Below are 18,531 nucleotides of genomic sequence, written 5' to 3' on the forward strand. Positions count from 1 at the left end.
CACTCACAAATATAAAATTCAAACCTCATCACAACAATTTTGTGCAATCCTCTCATTTTCTGTGCTCATTTTCTGCAGTTCCTCACCTCACCAATATTTTGCAGCAGATGTGTTAGCATTCCCAAATTCCAGTGATTTCACCAAACAGTATCAACAAAAAAGGAAGAATAAAACAACCAAGCCACTTGGTTAATAAAGCAGAGCTTCATAACTACAGGACAACACCCATACAGCCTAAAAAAAAAAAAATCCAGATGTCCTTCTGCTCTCCCCATTCAGTGAATGCAGCACACTGAATATCCCTCCCCAGGGTATGCAGCAGTCAGTGATAACACTTTTTCTCAGGTGCCACAGGCACTTGGGACCTGAGCTTTCTGATCTGCAGCTCTCCCAAAGTGGGTGGTTACCCACAAAGCACAAACACTGGCAAGCTTTTTGCATCACAGAGTGCTTCAAACAATTGCAATCTTTCAATCTTCCCTGTGTGAGCACTCTTAAGGTGAACCATAAAAAAGGCATTCTGGACCACCCTGATTTGATTAATATAGGCTTTTCCCATCTATCTGTTTATCACTACTAGCTAATAATAAAAATCATGTATGTGAATAAGATATGCATCTCCTGTTCAGCCACACTCCCAGCAGAGAAGCAGCTCATTAACCAACACAGGCAGACAAATACAGAAAACTTATTAAAAGAGAAAAAGGGAAAATCTGCACATGCAAATTAACGCACAAAAGTAATGCCATACACAAGATTGTGCTTTTGCCAACTGCTAACTCCACAGGACACAGGATCCACATGTCAACGTCCCAAAGGCAAATTCCTTCCAGGCTTACCCTCACCACATTGTCTTTGGGGAAATACTCTTTTATTAGCAGGTAGAGCATGCCTTCCCACTACATTATTGAGAAACTGTTGCCACACTCTTGACACCAAAGAAAGAAACAAAGCAAAGAGGGATTAAAATTTATGCCTACATTCCTCTCAACACCTACCTTCTTTAAGTCACCCTCCTACTACTGTTGAATACTGCTAGTTTCATCTCCTACAAGACAGGAGAGCAAAGCAAGAGAAAAGCCCTAGTATCTAAGAAAACTCTAGGGATTTTGGGACAGGCACATTAGGCATTATGAACAGGTACCCATAAAAAGCCAGAGCTTCAAAGTTTTTTACCTCACTTAGCTGCATTAAGGCAGCTACTTCCAAACAAGTACAACTGAGTTCCCTACTACCACTGTGTTAAAGAAAATATTAGGAACTGAACACCTAAAATGCTGAAGTCTTTCAAAATTTTCTTCCTTAGTCTTATATATAACATCTGCTAGTAGGAACAAACCTAAATCTGAACCACATACTGCTTCTCCCACAGTTTCAAGTCCATCATTAAATGCTTTTTCAGAAACATTCCATCTTATTTTCACTATTCTAGATATTTACTTAAAGTTTAATTTGCGGCAGGGAAGGAGCACTGAGGAAGATAATGAATCACATTTATCTTCAGTTAGTTCTGGCAGGACAGTCTAAGAGTTCTGCTGGGTGTGTAAAATAACCACATTGAGCAATAACACTCAGCTCTAAGCAGTCTGCAACTATGTCTGCATTGACTGACAAATCAATAGCAAGAGTCTACTACCCGTTCCAAATAATTCATACCCTTTCTTGGCCATTGTGAAAGGTAAGTACCTATATGTGCTAAATCCAGACTCACAGAAGCTATGGCAGCATGGAGAACAAGTTTATTATGTACAAAACAACCATGTTACTTCAATATTTATTTTTATATAAGCCAAAATGAAAACAAATTATTTTTTCCTTTGTCAGCAGCTTAAACTGCTGTCTTTCAGCCTGTGGCATTACAGGATAGACCAGCCCAGATGTATCTTCATGGAAACTAACACAAACATGCTATCAGCACCTTCTCCCTGCAAGACAACACCAAACTTCACAAGAAAAAGCTCCAAGTATGGGAAAGGAAACTTCTGTACTGTGCAGTGACTGGAAGAGACTGCCCAGAGAAGCTGAGAGCTCCCTCACTGAACCATCTGGATGCACTCCTGTGCCATGTGCTCTGGGATGACCCTGCTTGGGCAGGGAGGTTGGACCCACTGTGGTCCTTTCCAACCTGATTCATTCTGTAAAACTCTGGGAAAGGCATCTTACTCCTCAGTGTCTCAGTATGACACCCTGCCATGCAAACTCAAATGCAGAGTCAGTCAAACAACAGCAAGTCTGAAGTTGCAATATTAAACAAAGCCAAATCCAATCTTACCTGACTTTGAGGAACTTCGTGGTCAGCTCCCCAAAAGAGTGCCATACCAAGAGAATAAATATGAACCTGCCATAAAACACAAGATATCTGTCAACTCATTGAACAAGACTGGAAATGTAAAGCAGACTTCTTGAAGGAGAGCAACTAACAACATCATTTTGCTTAGAACACATTTCTAGTATTTAGGCTCAGATCTTTCACATCCTACCTCTCCTTCACATGAGGTTCAGAGAAGCAAATCCTAGTGCTACAAATCATACAGCATCCAACCAGTGCCCCCCTCTTCTCTGCTTAGTTTAAACCTTTCATCTCACATTGAAGCCAAAGTCATGTAATCCATACAATCAGCCCAGTGTGGGGTAAAGACTGCATGGTTGTGTCCAAGGGTCCTTAAAACTTGTAAAGTCTGAAGCAAAGTAGACCTTAGCATGACTCAAGCAGGGGGCTATCCTATGAGATCACAAACACTGAGATCAATGGAAAAAGAAGGAATTAACAAAAAAAAAATAAATTGAAAGCAGTACCTTAATATATAACTGATATTTGAATGTACAAATACATTAACCATTACACATATAATTAACAATTAACATATCTTCAACATAATACACTCATCAGTACAGGGCATAAAATAATATAAATACTGCATAATTAACAGCACAAGCATATACTGGCTCTGTAGGTGACTGCCAAAACAAAACAGGTAAGTGTAGAAAGAAAGCACAGTTTTTCTAAACTGTGTAAGTAATATACACCAGTCATGGCTCTTTATACCACATTATTAGTAGTATTTATGGTACTTAAAGCAACAAATGTATTGAATAATTCTGAAGGCAATGAACAATTACAAGGACAGCAATAAATTAAAGCTCATATAAGTCAGCCTCTTCACCAACTAAAAGCAAAACATCTTACTTAAATTCTAGATATATAACTTGACAAAAATCTGAACAGATTGGGACAGTAGTCAGAAAAATGCATCAAGGGTTCTAAGTCAATATCACTGCCCTATCCAATCAGAAGCATTCTTTTACAAATACTGAGAAAATTGCTCTCTATGTGGTTTATCATCCATTACCCTTTCAGCTGAAAAGTTACAAAGTTTTCCTTACATATCAAGATATACCACAGCTACACAGCAAAAGGTGAATATGCTTTCATGGCAATAATGAATGCAAAAAAAACCTTTTCAGAAAAAGCTAACAAAACACATAAAAACAATCCAGAAAAAGCCCCAACCAAACAAAAACGGAAGTTTCCCAACTCTTTCATTCCCCCAATAATGCAAGAACAACAATTAAAAAGACTATTATAAAATTAGTTAATTCTAATTAGAGACACTGCCATAGTCCTAAGCCTGTCAGTGTTCAAGAAAAATTAGGACAACAGTCAGATACATTTCTGGGTTGCAGTCTTTAGAATCTGGAGTTGGACTTGATGATCTTTGAGGAGCCCTTTCAGTTCAGGGTATTCCATCATTCTATGATTCTGAGCTTCAACATACTCAAAGATATTTCCAAAAATGAGATGTGCAATCAGACCTCTAAACTAAAACTTTCTACTCTACTCATTGATCTGAAAACATCTTTCAAAATAAAAGCATTTATTAAAAAATTCTAATTAATGTTTGTACTATACTTAAAATATGTTCCATAATATATAAAACAACACGAAATAATTTCCCAAATCAATCTCCATTCTAATTTGGAATGGTTTGGTTACTCTATTTCCAATAAGCTTGCAGTTACCTCAGACATATTTTGGAATAAAATTGACTGTGTGTCTTGGAATCAAAGAGGTATTAATTTATTGACTGTAATTTATTTTTAGTATATCTCCTTGAATACACTGTTAATTTGTATTAGCAAGTACAATCATAACTGAAAAGACAAAGGCAACCCTGTCACTGTCTGACACAAGGCCTTAAAAAAAAAAGGTGCTTTTCTGCCTTCAGCAGCTTTTAGTAGAACAATCAAAAAGGAAAACAAAGATTTCCAGTAAATTAATTCAGTGAACTACAGCCAGTTGTAACAGAAGAAAAAAAAGTTTAAACGTGTCAAAAGTTACCACAGTCAGCAAAGCAAGATCTGATTCTGTGATCTAAGAAACATGAAGTCAACAAACTCCTTACAAAGAACCAGTGTACACCTGATACAGAGTTTAACAGGAATGTAAAGGGAAGCAGTCAAGAAAAGAGGGATGCACATATAAGCTATTTATCTCCCTTACCAACTTCAATTAATAAAGCCATAAAAGGACACTAGTTTTTGTACAAAGCTATGTTTCAGGGGGCTTCCTTCTTCCACATCAGCAGCTAAGGGGATCACCTTCCACCCAGCAAGGAAGGTTATGATGACACCAGGGCAGACATTCACACAGCCCCAACCAGCAAGGATTAATCAGCCCTGCACATGTACAGAGTGCCGGCATTTGGTCATGGCCTATTGACACGCTCTGTGCTGGCATTTACAGGCCACAGAGGCCCCTCTGACTGCTTCCTTCCTAAAGATGAAGAAACATCACAGCATGCCTTTTCATAGTAACAGTCCTCCATTTATTTCAAAAAGACAAAAAGCAGCATATTGAATACTGGCACACAACAAAGAATGCAATCGGCTCTGACAAAGAGCACAAGCTTGTCACTTCAGAACTATTTTTTCTGCCATTTTTAAAGGCCTGTTTTGTACATTAACTTCAGAGTTGGCACTAGAGGTAACGTTACTGTCTTCAAAAGTGTTGTCCCTCTTGAAAGCAAATAAACAAGTCCAACAGTATGACTACAGGATCTGGCAGCTGCATCCTACATAACTGAACCTGAGTCTTCACTGATATCAGTGTTATTTTTACTTCTCTATTAAAATTTTCAGCCTAGGTTTGTAATTGTTTATAGCTTTTCCATAGACAAAACCGAACATATTTTATAATACCATTAATTTTGACAATATGCAGGGCAAGAAGGAAGTCTAAAGGGCTTGGGAGTAACTGTGGATTTTCAGTAGGTGTTCAGTGATACAGCCCTGAAGAAAACTGACTATATACAAAAAGCTGCTAAAACAAAATGTTCAACACAGAAACACATGTTTTAATAGTCCTTCTGCACACAACAGGAATTGATGCCAATACCACTTTCCTCTGAAGTAAGAGCTGTTTCTTCCTGGAGGAACACTGCCAAATCTCATAATTGTTCCCAGATTACAACACTGTCTGTGGCTAGCTTCTCTCTAAGGATTATTGATCCAGGGAAGCCAAGGAGATAGAAATAGCTCAACTTCCTTTTCACTCCCACTGCTAAGTATCTTTGGCTAAGCCTAGGGAATGGTTTTCTGAGGAAAGTGTTACCATTCACAACAAATTTGTGTCAAGAAGACAGCTGAGAAGATAATCATTTTGACTGTACCTGTCAGTGACCTGGAGGAGACCACATATACAAGCCTTACCTGTCTGAACATTTACCCTTGTGAAAGAGTTAAAATGGAGAAGTGGAAATTCTGTGCAGCCATTGCCCAAGTATGTACGTGGCCAGGGCTTGTACAGACTCTTCCTCACAACTGCATGCAACTATAATCACTATTCCACTTTAACCAGAAAAAACAAAGTAGGAGGATCCCTCTCCCACCTCACAAAAGAAATTACATGAATCACAAACCATGGGGAGACAAAAAGGACAGTTTAAAGCTATTTTGTGAAGGGATCAACAACAAAACAGCAGAGCTGTCTGCCAAGGAAGAGGCACTGTACCTTTTCAACATCTGACAGGGATGAGAGTGAGTGGTTCTGCAGAACCTCCGGTGCTGTGAACGCTCGCAGGTCTTGTTGGGACACATTTTCATCAGTAAATGACACACTGCCAGATGGGAGCAACAGGAGAGACCACGGAGAAATGATGAATCCCAGAGCAGTAGGATCAGCTGTAATTGAAAAAGGAAAGAAAAACAAAAACCACCCTGAAAATGAAGCAATGCTGTTTGATGCCCTTGCTGGATGTTAGTTTATTATCAGCCTACATACTATTAGTGGAAGAGATTCATGCTTCCTTTTCCACCTGTGGTATTTCATAACCACAACAGCAACCTCAATTTTAATCACACTAGGGAGTAACACCTATCTTTTATGACTATTCTTCACTATTACTCATAACAGCAACTCAGGAAGAGCCTGCTAAAATACTCACAATCCCCTGAAGTTATTTCATTTATGTTACAGGTGACACAAAATGTTCCCTTTCCGCAGTGCACATGTCATTGAGGCTAATTCCTACAATAGGAATAGAGTTTGCTCCTATCCTAACATAGCACTACTGCAGCAGCAATGTTTGGAAGGGAGTAGACAAAGTTAGTGAAGAAGGAAAATACTCATTAGAGGGGCTAATAGAAGGGGTCAAAACAAAAGAGTTTTGGGGCACAGAAGTCCTTTTTAGTCTAAAGTGAAAAAATATTACAAATATCTGAACATTTCAAAACAAGCACTGAAATTGCAGAACCAAAAGTAACTAAAATATGCAATTTGCCAGTTAGGTTTTTGATGTCTGATGATACTGCTGTCAAAATAACTTAAAAAAAATAAAAAAAATAAAAGGCCATTTTTTAAAGTCAAAATGTTTCTTTTTACACCTCAAACATGAATTAACTCTGTTTCACTCAAGGAAGCAGGAGGTTTTACTAAATAAAACTAAAAGTTAACTTTTATTTTTTCAAAGGCAAAAAGGCAATAGCTCTGCCTTCTGCTACACAATATATCAAAGAGCTGAGGAAACACACATTTGAATGAAATATCCTTTTCCCTTGACATAGTAAGCAAATCCAGCAGAATAATAATTTCCTCCATTAGCACCACCACTAACATTTTCCATTCTCCAGCTCAGGATATTCCTACAGTGCTGGCTCCTAGACTGATGAACTATCTTGTAATCTAGAATATTTCTAATCTCCTAGGAAATGTATTAAATTACTGCTTGCAGGTATCAGGTGTAAAAGGATCTCCCAAGTAAGTCCTTCAATTTTCTAACCCCACTTCCTCTGAAACAAACAGAACAAGTGCTGGTTGCTGTTGTGGCAGCAAGTTCAGATGTTAAAAAAAAAGAAACAAAGATGGACAGGCCATTCCCATTATATGTAACAAGAAAATATCACATTATATAGCAAAGCTTCCAAAACCATTTTCAGGAAGACTACCTTAGTTGGCCTTTAACTTTCAAAAATTATCCTGTGGGTAATTACTGGATTCTGCATCACTTTGTGTGTATTCACCACTGATGTAAAAACCCTAAACAACCAATATCTTATAATATTTTAAGACAACCAATATCTTATAATATGTTAAGATTTCACCTTATGAGTCCCAACTCAGGAACCTTAAGAAATGTAGAGGCTTTAATCTTAATTTAACATTTCATATAAGAAACACTTGAAATACATAAAAACTCTTCATATTCTGAAACATACTAAGACAAAAAACTGACTTCGTTTTAAGAATTAACCCCCCCAAATTAGTCTGAAGTCTTCCCCATATTAATTAAAAAAAAACTTTGGAGCATTTGTCCCCTATAGAGTCTAAATTTATTGATCCACCCTCACTCAAGAATCTTCGTGACCTGAAGCAATGTAAAATTAATGTGATAAATAGGAAGTTTAGAAAAAGAACTGATTTTGCCAGGCTCATTTTACTGATATTTTCTCACCTTCCTCCTTCAGTAGCTTATAACTAATGTAGCAGATCATAGTGCCTATATCACAACTCCAGCGAATCTCATCTAGTGTTACGAAGGATGAGGATAAAAGAATTATTTTTCCAGTTTCTTCCTTAAGGCATGCATCATAAACCAAAATAACTATCTCAAAGCTCCAACCAGGTAATACCAACCTAAGGAAATACTTTTTAGTAACACTACTCTAATGTGTTTGCACCATGGATAAAAAAGTAGCAAAGATGGAATGCATCAAACACGCAGCAACTACTGGAAAAAAATAAACTATTTTCCAGTGACAGTATTCATGTCATCTTCTGTTTAGGCTTTCAGAATAATTTACAAGAGCAGTAAGGGTAACATACTCCTGAAAATACTGAGGAAATGACAAAAAACCAAAAAAAAAAAACCAAAAACCAAACAGGTTTCAAGTCCCTTTTTTAAAGGGGCTGGAATTCAGGATATGGCTCCTGGTCAATTTTTTATCCATTGGGCTTTCAACTGTGCTAGAGCTGCCAGCCTTCTGAGTTAACTCTAGAGCTATGCAACTTGGTAACAAAACACTTGTGAGAGCACAGCATTTCAAGCAGTGCCAAGGCAGAGATAAATAGCGTGGTCTTACTTAAAGTGAGAGAGAGAACTGGCTTTAAACACAATAAAAACAGAAATAATCTTCAGCTACAGAGCATCTGCCAAACAAATGGCAGAGGAAAAAAATCCTTTATGTGCTTTAACAGCATACAAATAGCCTAAAATAACAAGACCCACCACATTCTAAGAAACATGAAGACAAATATTTGAAATGGATCTATTTTACATTATTGATGGCAGGTAATTTTGAATTCCCAAGCTACAGTCAAGTCAGTCCTTCAGAATCTTTTTCCCCCACTTCTCTCTTAAGCCACAGCCATTAGAGCACACAGACACACACATCTCTGAAAAGCACAGAACAACCCAAAAATATACACAAGGTTTTCAATACACATCTTTGTTTTCCTCCATAGCCCTCACTGAGACAAGTAATCTGAAAATTTGTGTGCTCGGGCCAGGCTGGAGGCACTGGCTCCCCTGCAGCCTGGCCAGGACCCCTGCAGGATGATCCAGCACACGGGACCACTTCTGCTGGAAATGCTCTCGTCCCTGGGCTGGCGCAGCGTGTCCCTGCACGCCTGCTGTGCAGGGCAGGCAGCACTGCAGCGTCTCTGCTCCCTCTCCCTTCAGCACAAAGGCATAGGAGAGCTCTCATGGGATACTGAACCCCTTGGAAAACTGAGATGTACTCTTTCCTGAGGGTACTGGAGCAAGAAACAGGGTGAACAATTCGTTTCTGAGCTGCCCCACCATCAAACACCACACTTCACTTCACTGTCGTGCTGACCACATCCAGCAGAGCTCTGCCAAGAGTGCAGAGTCACCGAGTCTCTTTGGTGTGAGTAGGGTGGGTGGAGGTGGAGGAAGTGATGAGGAATAGAAACTAAAAACTTTTTAAAACCCCAATAAAATTACAAAAGCCCAATCTCTCTCCTTCTCAGCAACCAAAAGATCAAATGTCACCAGATGATGAGAAAAGAAAAATCATTCCCCAACAGTTACTGGCAAAGGGAAAAAGCAATCATTTATCACCTGCCAACAAGGACGAGCTAGGAAATGAGGATTTGGGTTTTTACCCCTACCTATTGCATTTTTCTTCTTGTCAACCAAACCAATCCATTTCCTGCTCCATCCCAACTAGGTCTGTGATCACTTTGGACTCATCACTAGTCTCCATCAACACATTTCACACTTGGCTTTCCTTCTTTTCATTACACTTACTCAAACAAAGCAACTACAGTAGTTTGACTGTCAACAAGATTTACAGGTCCCTGAAAACCATAATCTTCCTCCTTTACATCCACTTGCAGATGATATAACTTTTCTTTACATAAATAATCTCCCATATGCAAATTTGCAAGACATTCAACTTGCAAAGACTTCCTTTCTTTGCTCAACCTGTCTTTTTAATATCAGGCTCACTTTCCTCCTTCTCTTCCCCCTTCTTTTAGATACATGTCTCGAAACTTAAGGTCCAATTATTTTCAGAATCCTCAACGCACACTTTAGAACAGGAGTGGCCTAAGTGACATATGAAGGCTTTCCTAGTTTCCAGTTTAGATAAATCTTTTCCAGTTAAACCTAGTAAATTAGAGGGACGCCTGTTTTATAATTCTCAGCAGCAGCGAGCACAGCATTCTCCTTATGCTTATACACTCACATTTGAGATTACTTCAAAGACTTGTTTCTTTGACCTCATGGAGTTCTGAGTGCAAGACACAGCACGTCTGAAACAGCTGATACACCCTTTCAACAACAAAATAGTTATTGCAGATAATTAAACAGATGTAAGAGAAGGGCAGGTCTGGTATCGGCCTTTTCAAATCTCCAGATTAATCTCAACACCACCAGTGCAACTGATGTCAGATCTGCAACTGAGTCCCAGATTGCCTTTCTCCTTCATTTAACAGCTTATAACGTGCTGACAACACAGCTACCAGAGCTGATCTTCTAAACTGGTGATTAGCAATGGGCACTTCAATCTAAGCTTTCATTTTTTATAATGATAGAAATAAATGTATGAAGTATTTTTAAGGAGTTCAACATCTGTTAGAACCGTAAATACAAAGAGGGATAAAAATATGCACATTTCTGTATCTGTTGCTGAATAAGTTGTGATGTGATACACAGTTAACCATGAAGAAAATGCATCTTCATCCTGTGCTTCTCTTATTCAGTGCTTTGATGGATAAGAAGACAGACTCACTAAAAGACATGCACAACTTCTATATATCGAGGAGTCCTCTAATCTGTAACAGAAGCTTGTTCTGCGCATTTTTTTGAATTTCCAGAAACTAGCTTAAGTAAGAAATTAATTGAAGAACAGGTTCTCAGTTGACTGAGTGATAGCAAGATTCCCAACTTGAAACTACCAAAACTCTACCAGGATCACATACATAAATAATTACTTGGGCTGGTAATTCCTTTAAATGTCTCTGGTTCCTGGGCTGGTGTGTGGAGGCTGCCAACACATGGCAATTTAAGAGTTGGCTATTTCCACAGCCTTTTTTATCCCCCTCATTTCAAAACAGCTGGTGCACAGACCATTGAACAAATTTATGCCTAATTTAATTTATTCTGAAGAAAAAATTTACAAAACACTCAGCAAAGCTTATATTTTGTTACAGAACAGCATGTTCAGGGACTCCAGGACTCTGTACAGGGAGGAAGAGCACTTTTGAGAGCTGGTCAAAGCTGAACATGCTGTCATTTTGCAGCAGCTAAAAGCTTACCCTATCTCCCTTGGCCCAGGAGTGATCAGTAAGCTCTGAAGAATTTTGGAAACTCACCCTCTGGCATAAAATAGCTCTTCCACACCAAATGCATGGAAGAAATGGGCCTGAAATTTGACCAAGGAAAACAAGATTTCTTTAGAACCCCCTGTTTGCTACAAGTCCTCCACAAATAAAGAGCAAAATTGAGTCAGACAAGCCTAGAGGAACCTCTACATTTTCTATTCCTGCACGTCAACACCACCTTCATAAGCCAGCACAGAAACTGATATTCAAGATGACAGAAAAAGTTTCTAGATTGCTTCCTGAGTGAAGACAACCTTCATTAAACACTGTCTGGTTATCCAACTCTTGCTGGGAGGAATTAGATTGCCTTTATCAACCTTTGCTACCCAGAAAAGCTCTTTCATTTGAGTGTCTCTTGAAGTGCATTTTACCAAAGGCTATATCCCAGGTTAATTAACAGCATGCAACTGAAAATGGTTTGCTGAACTAGCAGAAAAACAACTCAATGAAACAGCTTCATCTCCAAAAAAGAGACAGATTCTTCTGGCACTGATTTTATCTGAATTTGTGTTTTGGTCTTCATGGATAGGAAGTAAGATCAGAAGCTTCTGCCACCTAGCCAGTCTTGGCTGGCAAACATTCCCCTGCCTTAAAAACACATATCAGAAGTCCTGGGGCAGATTTCAGTTTTGTGCTCTCATCTTTCAGTACTTGTTCTTCTGAAGGAGAGGCGACTGTGTTCTCATTGTTGATGCTTGCATGCAGTCTTCATAGACAGTATGGTAACTTTTCTGCACTACTCTCAGGACAAGAAAGGGTGAGCTCTTATTTTCAGTAGAGACTCCCTTCTAGAAAAAAAATTAGACCTAGGATAAAGTTTTAAGTGGAAAATTAGTAGTGAAACCACTACTATGTGCTCATACAACTGTGATCTTACAGGTGGATTAGAAGATGGAGCTCCATGTGTCAATTCCTGCAAAGTTTACAAGAGTAAACCTTTAATCATCCAAGATCCCTCTTAAGTCAAGGTCTTAACAATCTGCTCTCTTAAAAGAAATAATTCTTCTGACTGTGTCTCAGAGACAACAGAGTGAAAGAGAGGAAAGCAGATGTCAGCTTTCCTTTTCTTGCAATATGAGAAGCAGCAGGACAGGTCAGTTGCTCAAACTGCAACAACAAACTCAGCATTCTTCATAGGGAAAGCTTTTTACTACACATAGGCTGTGAGAACACTGTAAAGGGAAGAAGGTAAATTTGAATGGGATGTCAAAACTACCTATAATTCACCTGGCAAAAAATATGTTGGAGAAGTTGATAAAATTCATATTTGTAAAGCTAAGTCAAGTGTGATGAGAGATCATACACCATATAGCAGTTTCTGCCCACATCTGCCTTCTCTGGAGCCTGCCAATTATCAAACAGAGATCACTCTCAGAGACTGTGCAACACATAAGACAGAGCCAGTGTCTGACTCAACAGATTGTCTAAACCAAATCTTGAAAAAAACAGCTCAAAACAACCTAAATGTTGAATCTTGATAAAATTCTAAATCAAATGCTTGCAAAAAATACAAAATATTATGCCCTAAATAACAAAGATGTGTCCCTTGCATAGTAATGTCGCAAAACAATGACTATTTTCAAAGTGTGAGTCTTTGATTTTTCATTAATAAAACTGAATAAGCTTACATATGCATGCTTAGATATGAAGAGATGACACCCCATAAAGGTGCTGAAATACTAGGATGCATCATATCACATTATGTATATATATATATATATATATATATATATATATATATACACTTTATCTGAGAACAAGTTAAAGATGCTACTGAAGTTCAGTATCTGGGTTAATTTATTGCTATTAAAAAGCAAGAAAGGTAGGGAAGGGCCTAAAGGACTTGCAGATTTTAAAGAAAAGAAAGGGAAACATAAGGAAGGGGAGAAGTTCCATATTCGGACCTAGTGCTAAAATGTGTATTATTAGCAGTATTGCAGATGCTGAGCTTGGAGCCTACTGAGGTGGGAGGGAGAAGAAATACTTCTACTCCTTTGAAGTAGAAGTCAACAACACATTCCTTCAGTAGCTGTGTAGGTGCTGCCACTTGCATTTTGGGGAATCATACTTAGCCCTCAGGTGAAGTTTTCTGTTTTTCACCTTTGAGACAAAACCTCTTCAGAGCACACTGGCCATGACTGCACAGTACTGTACCCATTTCCATGTGCCCTTCAGTTCCAAAGTGTTCCAGTGGTCTCAGACTTATTTATCACTTTTTTCCTATGTTTCCATCCCACTCCAATGGGTCTATAATAATTGAAGTTACCACCACAAGAACTGGGATGTGCCACAGGTTCTGGCAGAACATGAAGTGAAGGCTGAAAGCAACCTTTGGGCTGTGGTCGGTGCAGAGAGGCACTTAAGAGACAACCTAGGAGCAAGGTATTTTTTGGGTTTAGAGCCTGGGAAGGACAAGGCAGTTTACTTATTAATATAACTAAGATGTTTCGAATTCTGTATTTATCAGTCTTAAAAAATGCTTACCTTTTCTGAATAGTTCTTGAAGGCTCTCTGCACTTTGATTCAAAATAGCCCATATTTCCTCTTCTTGCAATGGTCCCCCCCGAACCTCCAGAGCCTCTGCTAGTGACACATGCATGTTACCTGGGAAATAAACAGACTGATGTAAGACTAAATAGCATCTTTTCTTCTCCATGCATGCAGTATTCAAGTAGTAATAACTCATGTTCAACCCTCAGTCACAAAAATTCTCCAGCATTAGCAGAATCCATCAAATATCAATAATACAAAATGCTCCCTATGGTAATAAAGAATTCTGAGCACCTACTGCAAAAAAACTCATGTTAAGAATATAATGATCCATATTAATATTGTAGGCTCTACATCCATAAATTCAACAAGCTGGCATTAATTCACATGCTGTGGGCAAGAGCTTGCTCTGTTAATAAAGATAACAGATTGATCAGTAGTTACAGGTTTATTAAAATAAATCAACTATTGACACAATTTTGACAGGTTTAAGTCAGTGAAGCTGTTGTTAGAAAAGGAAGCTCTTCCTCCTTTCATGGAGTTGTTGATAGTATCTCATGGCCATATTATGAGAAGCACTGCCAGCAAATATGTACACAAGCAAAATAGCTATGGAACTGATAGATAGCTATGGAACAGCTTCTCCTTGCAGTTAAAACCCAAAACAAAACTGTTAGCAGCACTCTACATATTACATCCCCAGAAAACAAATAAAGATTTCTTTCCCCAGATAAATGAAATTAGGCTCCACTATTTTTGAAAGAGCTAAACCACCACACTACAATATAATATTCTGTTGTCCAAAGCCATCTGAAAACTGAAGACTGCATCCCTAATTCTGGCAAAGCAAAGCTTCATCTGTTCCATAAGCTCAGGAGCAAATAAACTATGTGTCTGCTTAATTACTCCAGCTATCTATGGAATGTTCTCTGATTGAGCACTCATGCCAATTTCTATTTCTGATTAGGATGCAGCTGCAGTGGCTTCTCTCTGTGCTTCCCTCCAAAGCCCAGAGAATACAATCTTGATGCAGTGAGCTGTAGTAACAGCCTAAGGTGTACCGTCATTCATCACTGGTAAGTTTGTCATTTGTCTCAAAGGCTCCGAAGTTGTTGCTGAAAATGGAAAATACAGTTCCAGAAGCAATGCTTATGGTCTGGAGACCAGTAACTGGTACCAACAGTTTCAGATGACCCAATGTACAGCTGGAAGCTTCTGTAAATCACCCACCCAGAGCCTCCCCATCACACCATACAGTCCTGGCCCAGGTGTAGGATACTAACCTAACAAATTTAAAGAGGAACAGGCTTACAGGCTATATTTAGTTTCCCAACTGTCTAGGCAGGTTTATGTCTTCCATGTGTTTTTAACTACAGATAACCAACCTAAACACACATAAAGGCAACATAAAAGGCTGAATATCCTGCAGTTTCTAACTGAAAACATGGGGATTGACAATACTTGCTAAAATACGAGCCTTTTCACCCAGAATTCCATACTACTACTGAAAAATTACATATTGCTGGCTGCTTTTCAGCACAGCTTATTTTTCCTTATTTCACAACTTGCCAGTTTGCAGCATTCAATTACTGTGCATATTTACTAAGCCAGATATATTTTCAACAATTAATGTTCAAAAGTCATCATCAAGAGACAGTGGAAGGGAAAGCAGACTCAGATACATTTAAAAGAAAGATGAAACCTGAATTGCCAAAGAGAAAAATAAATAAACCATGACAAAAGGCAAGACAGGGACCAATGCAGACTTGCAACAAATGGAAGGAAAACCAGAGAAAATTGTGCTTCCAGTCAGCATGAGATTCACATACACCAAGCACAGAGTGAGTGTCTGGTCTCACTGTTCCAGGAAATTCTGTGATTTCATGCCACTGTGTCAAATTTCAGTAGGTACATCCAGAATGAAGCTATCTGGATTAAAAGACCTCATCTTCTCCTAGGGACTAAAAATACATGAACTCCAAATAAAAACTTTCTGTGATAAATATTCTGAAGGAGAATGCCAAGCCTAAGAACAACAATACCCTCTCCCCCACACCAAATCCTTCTCTGCCACTCCCCTTCTCGCCATTCTGCAAAATGCTGCATCCTTTCAGCTGTGATTAAACAGTGTGGACTGTTCTGTAGCAGATATAAGCCAATTCCCTATTTAACAACACAACAGAGACCATAAGCATGTCTGCTCAAACTCCCAAACACATTACATCAACAGTAAAAGAATCCTACAGCAAACAATTTCTTGATCACAGTACGAAACAATATGGATATACACACCCAGCCACCCCTCTGCTGTAGCAGTGCAAGCAACAAGATCTGCTTGCATTTTACAGATAGCAGGAGCTTGACAATAAAAATCAAACACACAACCCAACAAAACCAAACTATGATTTTGAAAGCCCAAGCAAAATCTATCACAAAACCAGTCATTACAAGCACAGCCACATGCAAAATGCCACAAGCTGGGATTTGAGTGGGACTCTCATTGAAGCAGATCTGTTTCACTAACTTTTTTGGTAACTTTCTCTGTGACTTTTCTTCCTCAAAGCTGTCTTTAAGCTGCAGTGCTTTTCTGGCTCAGCAATGGGCAGAGCAACATGCTGGTTATGAGGATTAAAAAACCTCCCACAAAATGGTTCTCTAGCACCAAGGAACTGACTGAGGGAAGCTGGGGGGAAGCTGTTGGCAGGAAAATGCAAGGCCAGGTTTCGCCACCTGTCCAGCCCACCTCTCCTCAGCCAGGCACCGATCTGGAACTGACATTGGAAGTGCCTGGCTCAATACATATTTCTCCCCCCCATTTTGTCTGTCTTGGATGTTTTTCACAAGAAGGTATTTGTAGGAATGCTGACGTTTGCAATGCATAACTCCTCCAAATTCCCTGTCTCCTCAGATTCTGAGAACCCTCAATAGTGTGTGGTCCTTTGTGAATACAGAAACCTCAAATGCTCAATTCATACAAAAGCTTTTGGTTCTATGCAATACCCAAACATTATGATAAATTGCAATATAAGGACTATATGGACTAATTTTTCTAAGAGAAAAACAAAGTTTTTGTGGAATACCATATCAAAACCATGCTCCTGGCAGTCTGTGCTTTTCAGTGTTCCAGGCTGACCAGCAAAGAAATCTAGATGTAAAGTTCTCTATGAACTCATAGTTCATGTCAAGCCATTTTTTTGCTACAAGTCCTTTCCCCATCTCCTCCTTATCCAAGAAAAGCAAGATCTGGAATCCTGTGCCCTTGTAATAAGGATGGACAGACTAAAGAACATTGGAAGGTGCACCTTCCAAGGACAAGTTTTCTTCCCCTTTCCTTGGGACAGAATTATGATGGCATCTTAATACAAGACAAGAGGGAGATGGGATCAGTGTAGGCAAGGGTTAGGTGGTATGAACTCCACAGGAACTGCTAGGGCATGGAGTACTCACACACCCAAAACTCACATGAGATCACAGCCACAGGACATCCTAAGGAGAGTCACACAGCAGAGAACACAACACAGTGTAGGAAGGCAGTGGACAAATTAGAACACTGGAGGTGCACAGACATGAACCTGACAGACTGCTTGTTCCAGGGCAGAATTTACTCCCAGACCACACAGGAATACTATTTCCACAGGAAGGGAGTTGCATTGTATGGAGACAACTTTTATGCTCCAGGACAAGAGAGTAAATTCAGGTGTAAATCATTTGTATTAACCAGCTCTGGGCGCAAATTTCTTGGCACCATTCAGCCCGAAGCCATGCAGGCAGCACAGTCACGGGGGAAAATGTTGCCTAAGACAGAGGCCTCTCCCATATTTCAGACACTTTTTGAAAAGAGCCTGTCTACCTCATGAGCACCAGCTGCCAGCTCCTCCCTCTAGACAGACAGCTCACACACTCCCTGGTGAGTGGGATGGGGCTCTGGCTCTTGCCCGAAAACAAGCTCAGTGACCTCCTGGCTTTAAAAATTCTCATTTCAAAGTCCCAGCAACCCATGTTAAAAGCACACCACCTATGGAACATCCAGACAGTGCCAACCCCACCAGCAGACTTCCACTTGCTCTGTCCCAAGGAGGACAGAAAGCACAACAGGAGCAGCCCTTCACACTGAGTTATTCTGTCAAAATGACTGTTTGCAAGCTATATACTTTTATCCCTACCACTTACAAAGTCTTCACTTTTTAACTGCTTATGTACACAGAAGTTAAGTGCTTAGAATTCTCATTTCACCCAACCACCACCATTTCTCCTCACATGTTTTAAATTTTAAATTTGAAATCGAAGGGTTCCAACAGCAAAGAAGATTTTGGAAAATTTTAAAGGACTGTTCTTTCCAAATTTTATTGAACTGTCGCCAGCCAAAATATTAGGAAGCTTTTGCCATAACAGTGATTATTAAAGTCTGTAATACAGTAATTTTTGTCAAAAAGTTTCTAGAAACACATTAAAAGTCAAAAGGCTAAATTGCTTCAACTTAACTGATGTCTGACACTTGGTGTTTTGGTTTTACTAACATATCCCTTGCTTTTTTTCCTTATCTCGTGCATCAGCATTTTCCCCCAATGTTGTAATAACTTCAGAACAAAAACTTAGTCAAAAGCTGTACTTTAATATCAGCTAACTGAAATGCCTGCACTACCTCACACTTGATATTTCATAGGAATATGATGCCAAGAAACATGAAAAGCAACTGC

General features: G+C 39.1%; 1 protein-coding gene across 8 annotated transcripts in view; it reads right to left on the minus strand.

Annotated features, from left to right (window-relative positions):
- PTPN13 (protein tyrosine phosphatase non-receptor type 13) overlaps positions 1–18,531 on the minus strand; it is a 112,271-nt gene that overhangs the window by 73,528 nt on the left and 20,212 nt on the right. For all 8 annotated transcript variants that reach the window (XM_039710534.1, XM_039710531.1, XM_039710532.1 and 5 more), the window contains exons 2-4: positions 13,829–13,948; positions 6,011–6,180; positions 2,273–2,338 (exon numbers count right to left, since the gene is read on the minus strand). In XM_039710534.1, the coding sequence (XP_039566468.1) occupies positions 2,273–2,338; positions 6,011–6,180; positions 13,829–13,943 (351 nt within the window). In that variant the 5' untranslated portion in view covers positions 13,944–13,948. The remainder of the gene's footprint in view (positions 1–2,272; positions 2,339–6,010; positions 6,181–13,828; positions 13,949–18,531) is intronic.

Source organism: Passer montanus, unplaced genomic scaffold (assembly GCF_014805655.1).
Source record: "Passer montanus isolate IOZ18808 unplaced genomic scaffold, ASM1480565v1 scaffold23, whole genome shotgun sequence".
NCBI classification, from domain to species: Eukaryota; Metazoa; Chordata; class Aves; order Passeriformes; family Passeridae; genus Passer; species Passer montanus.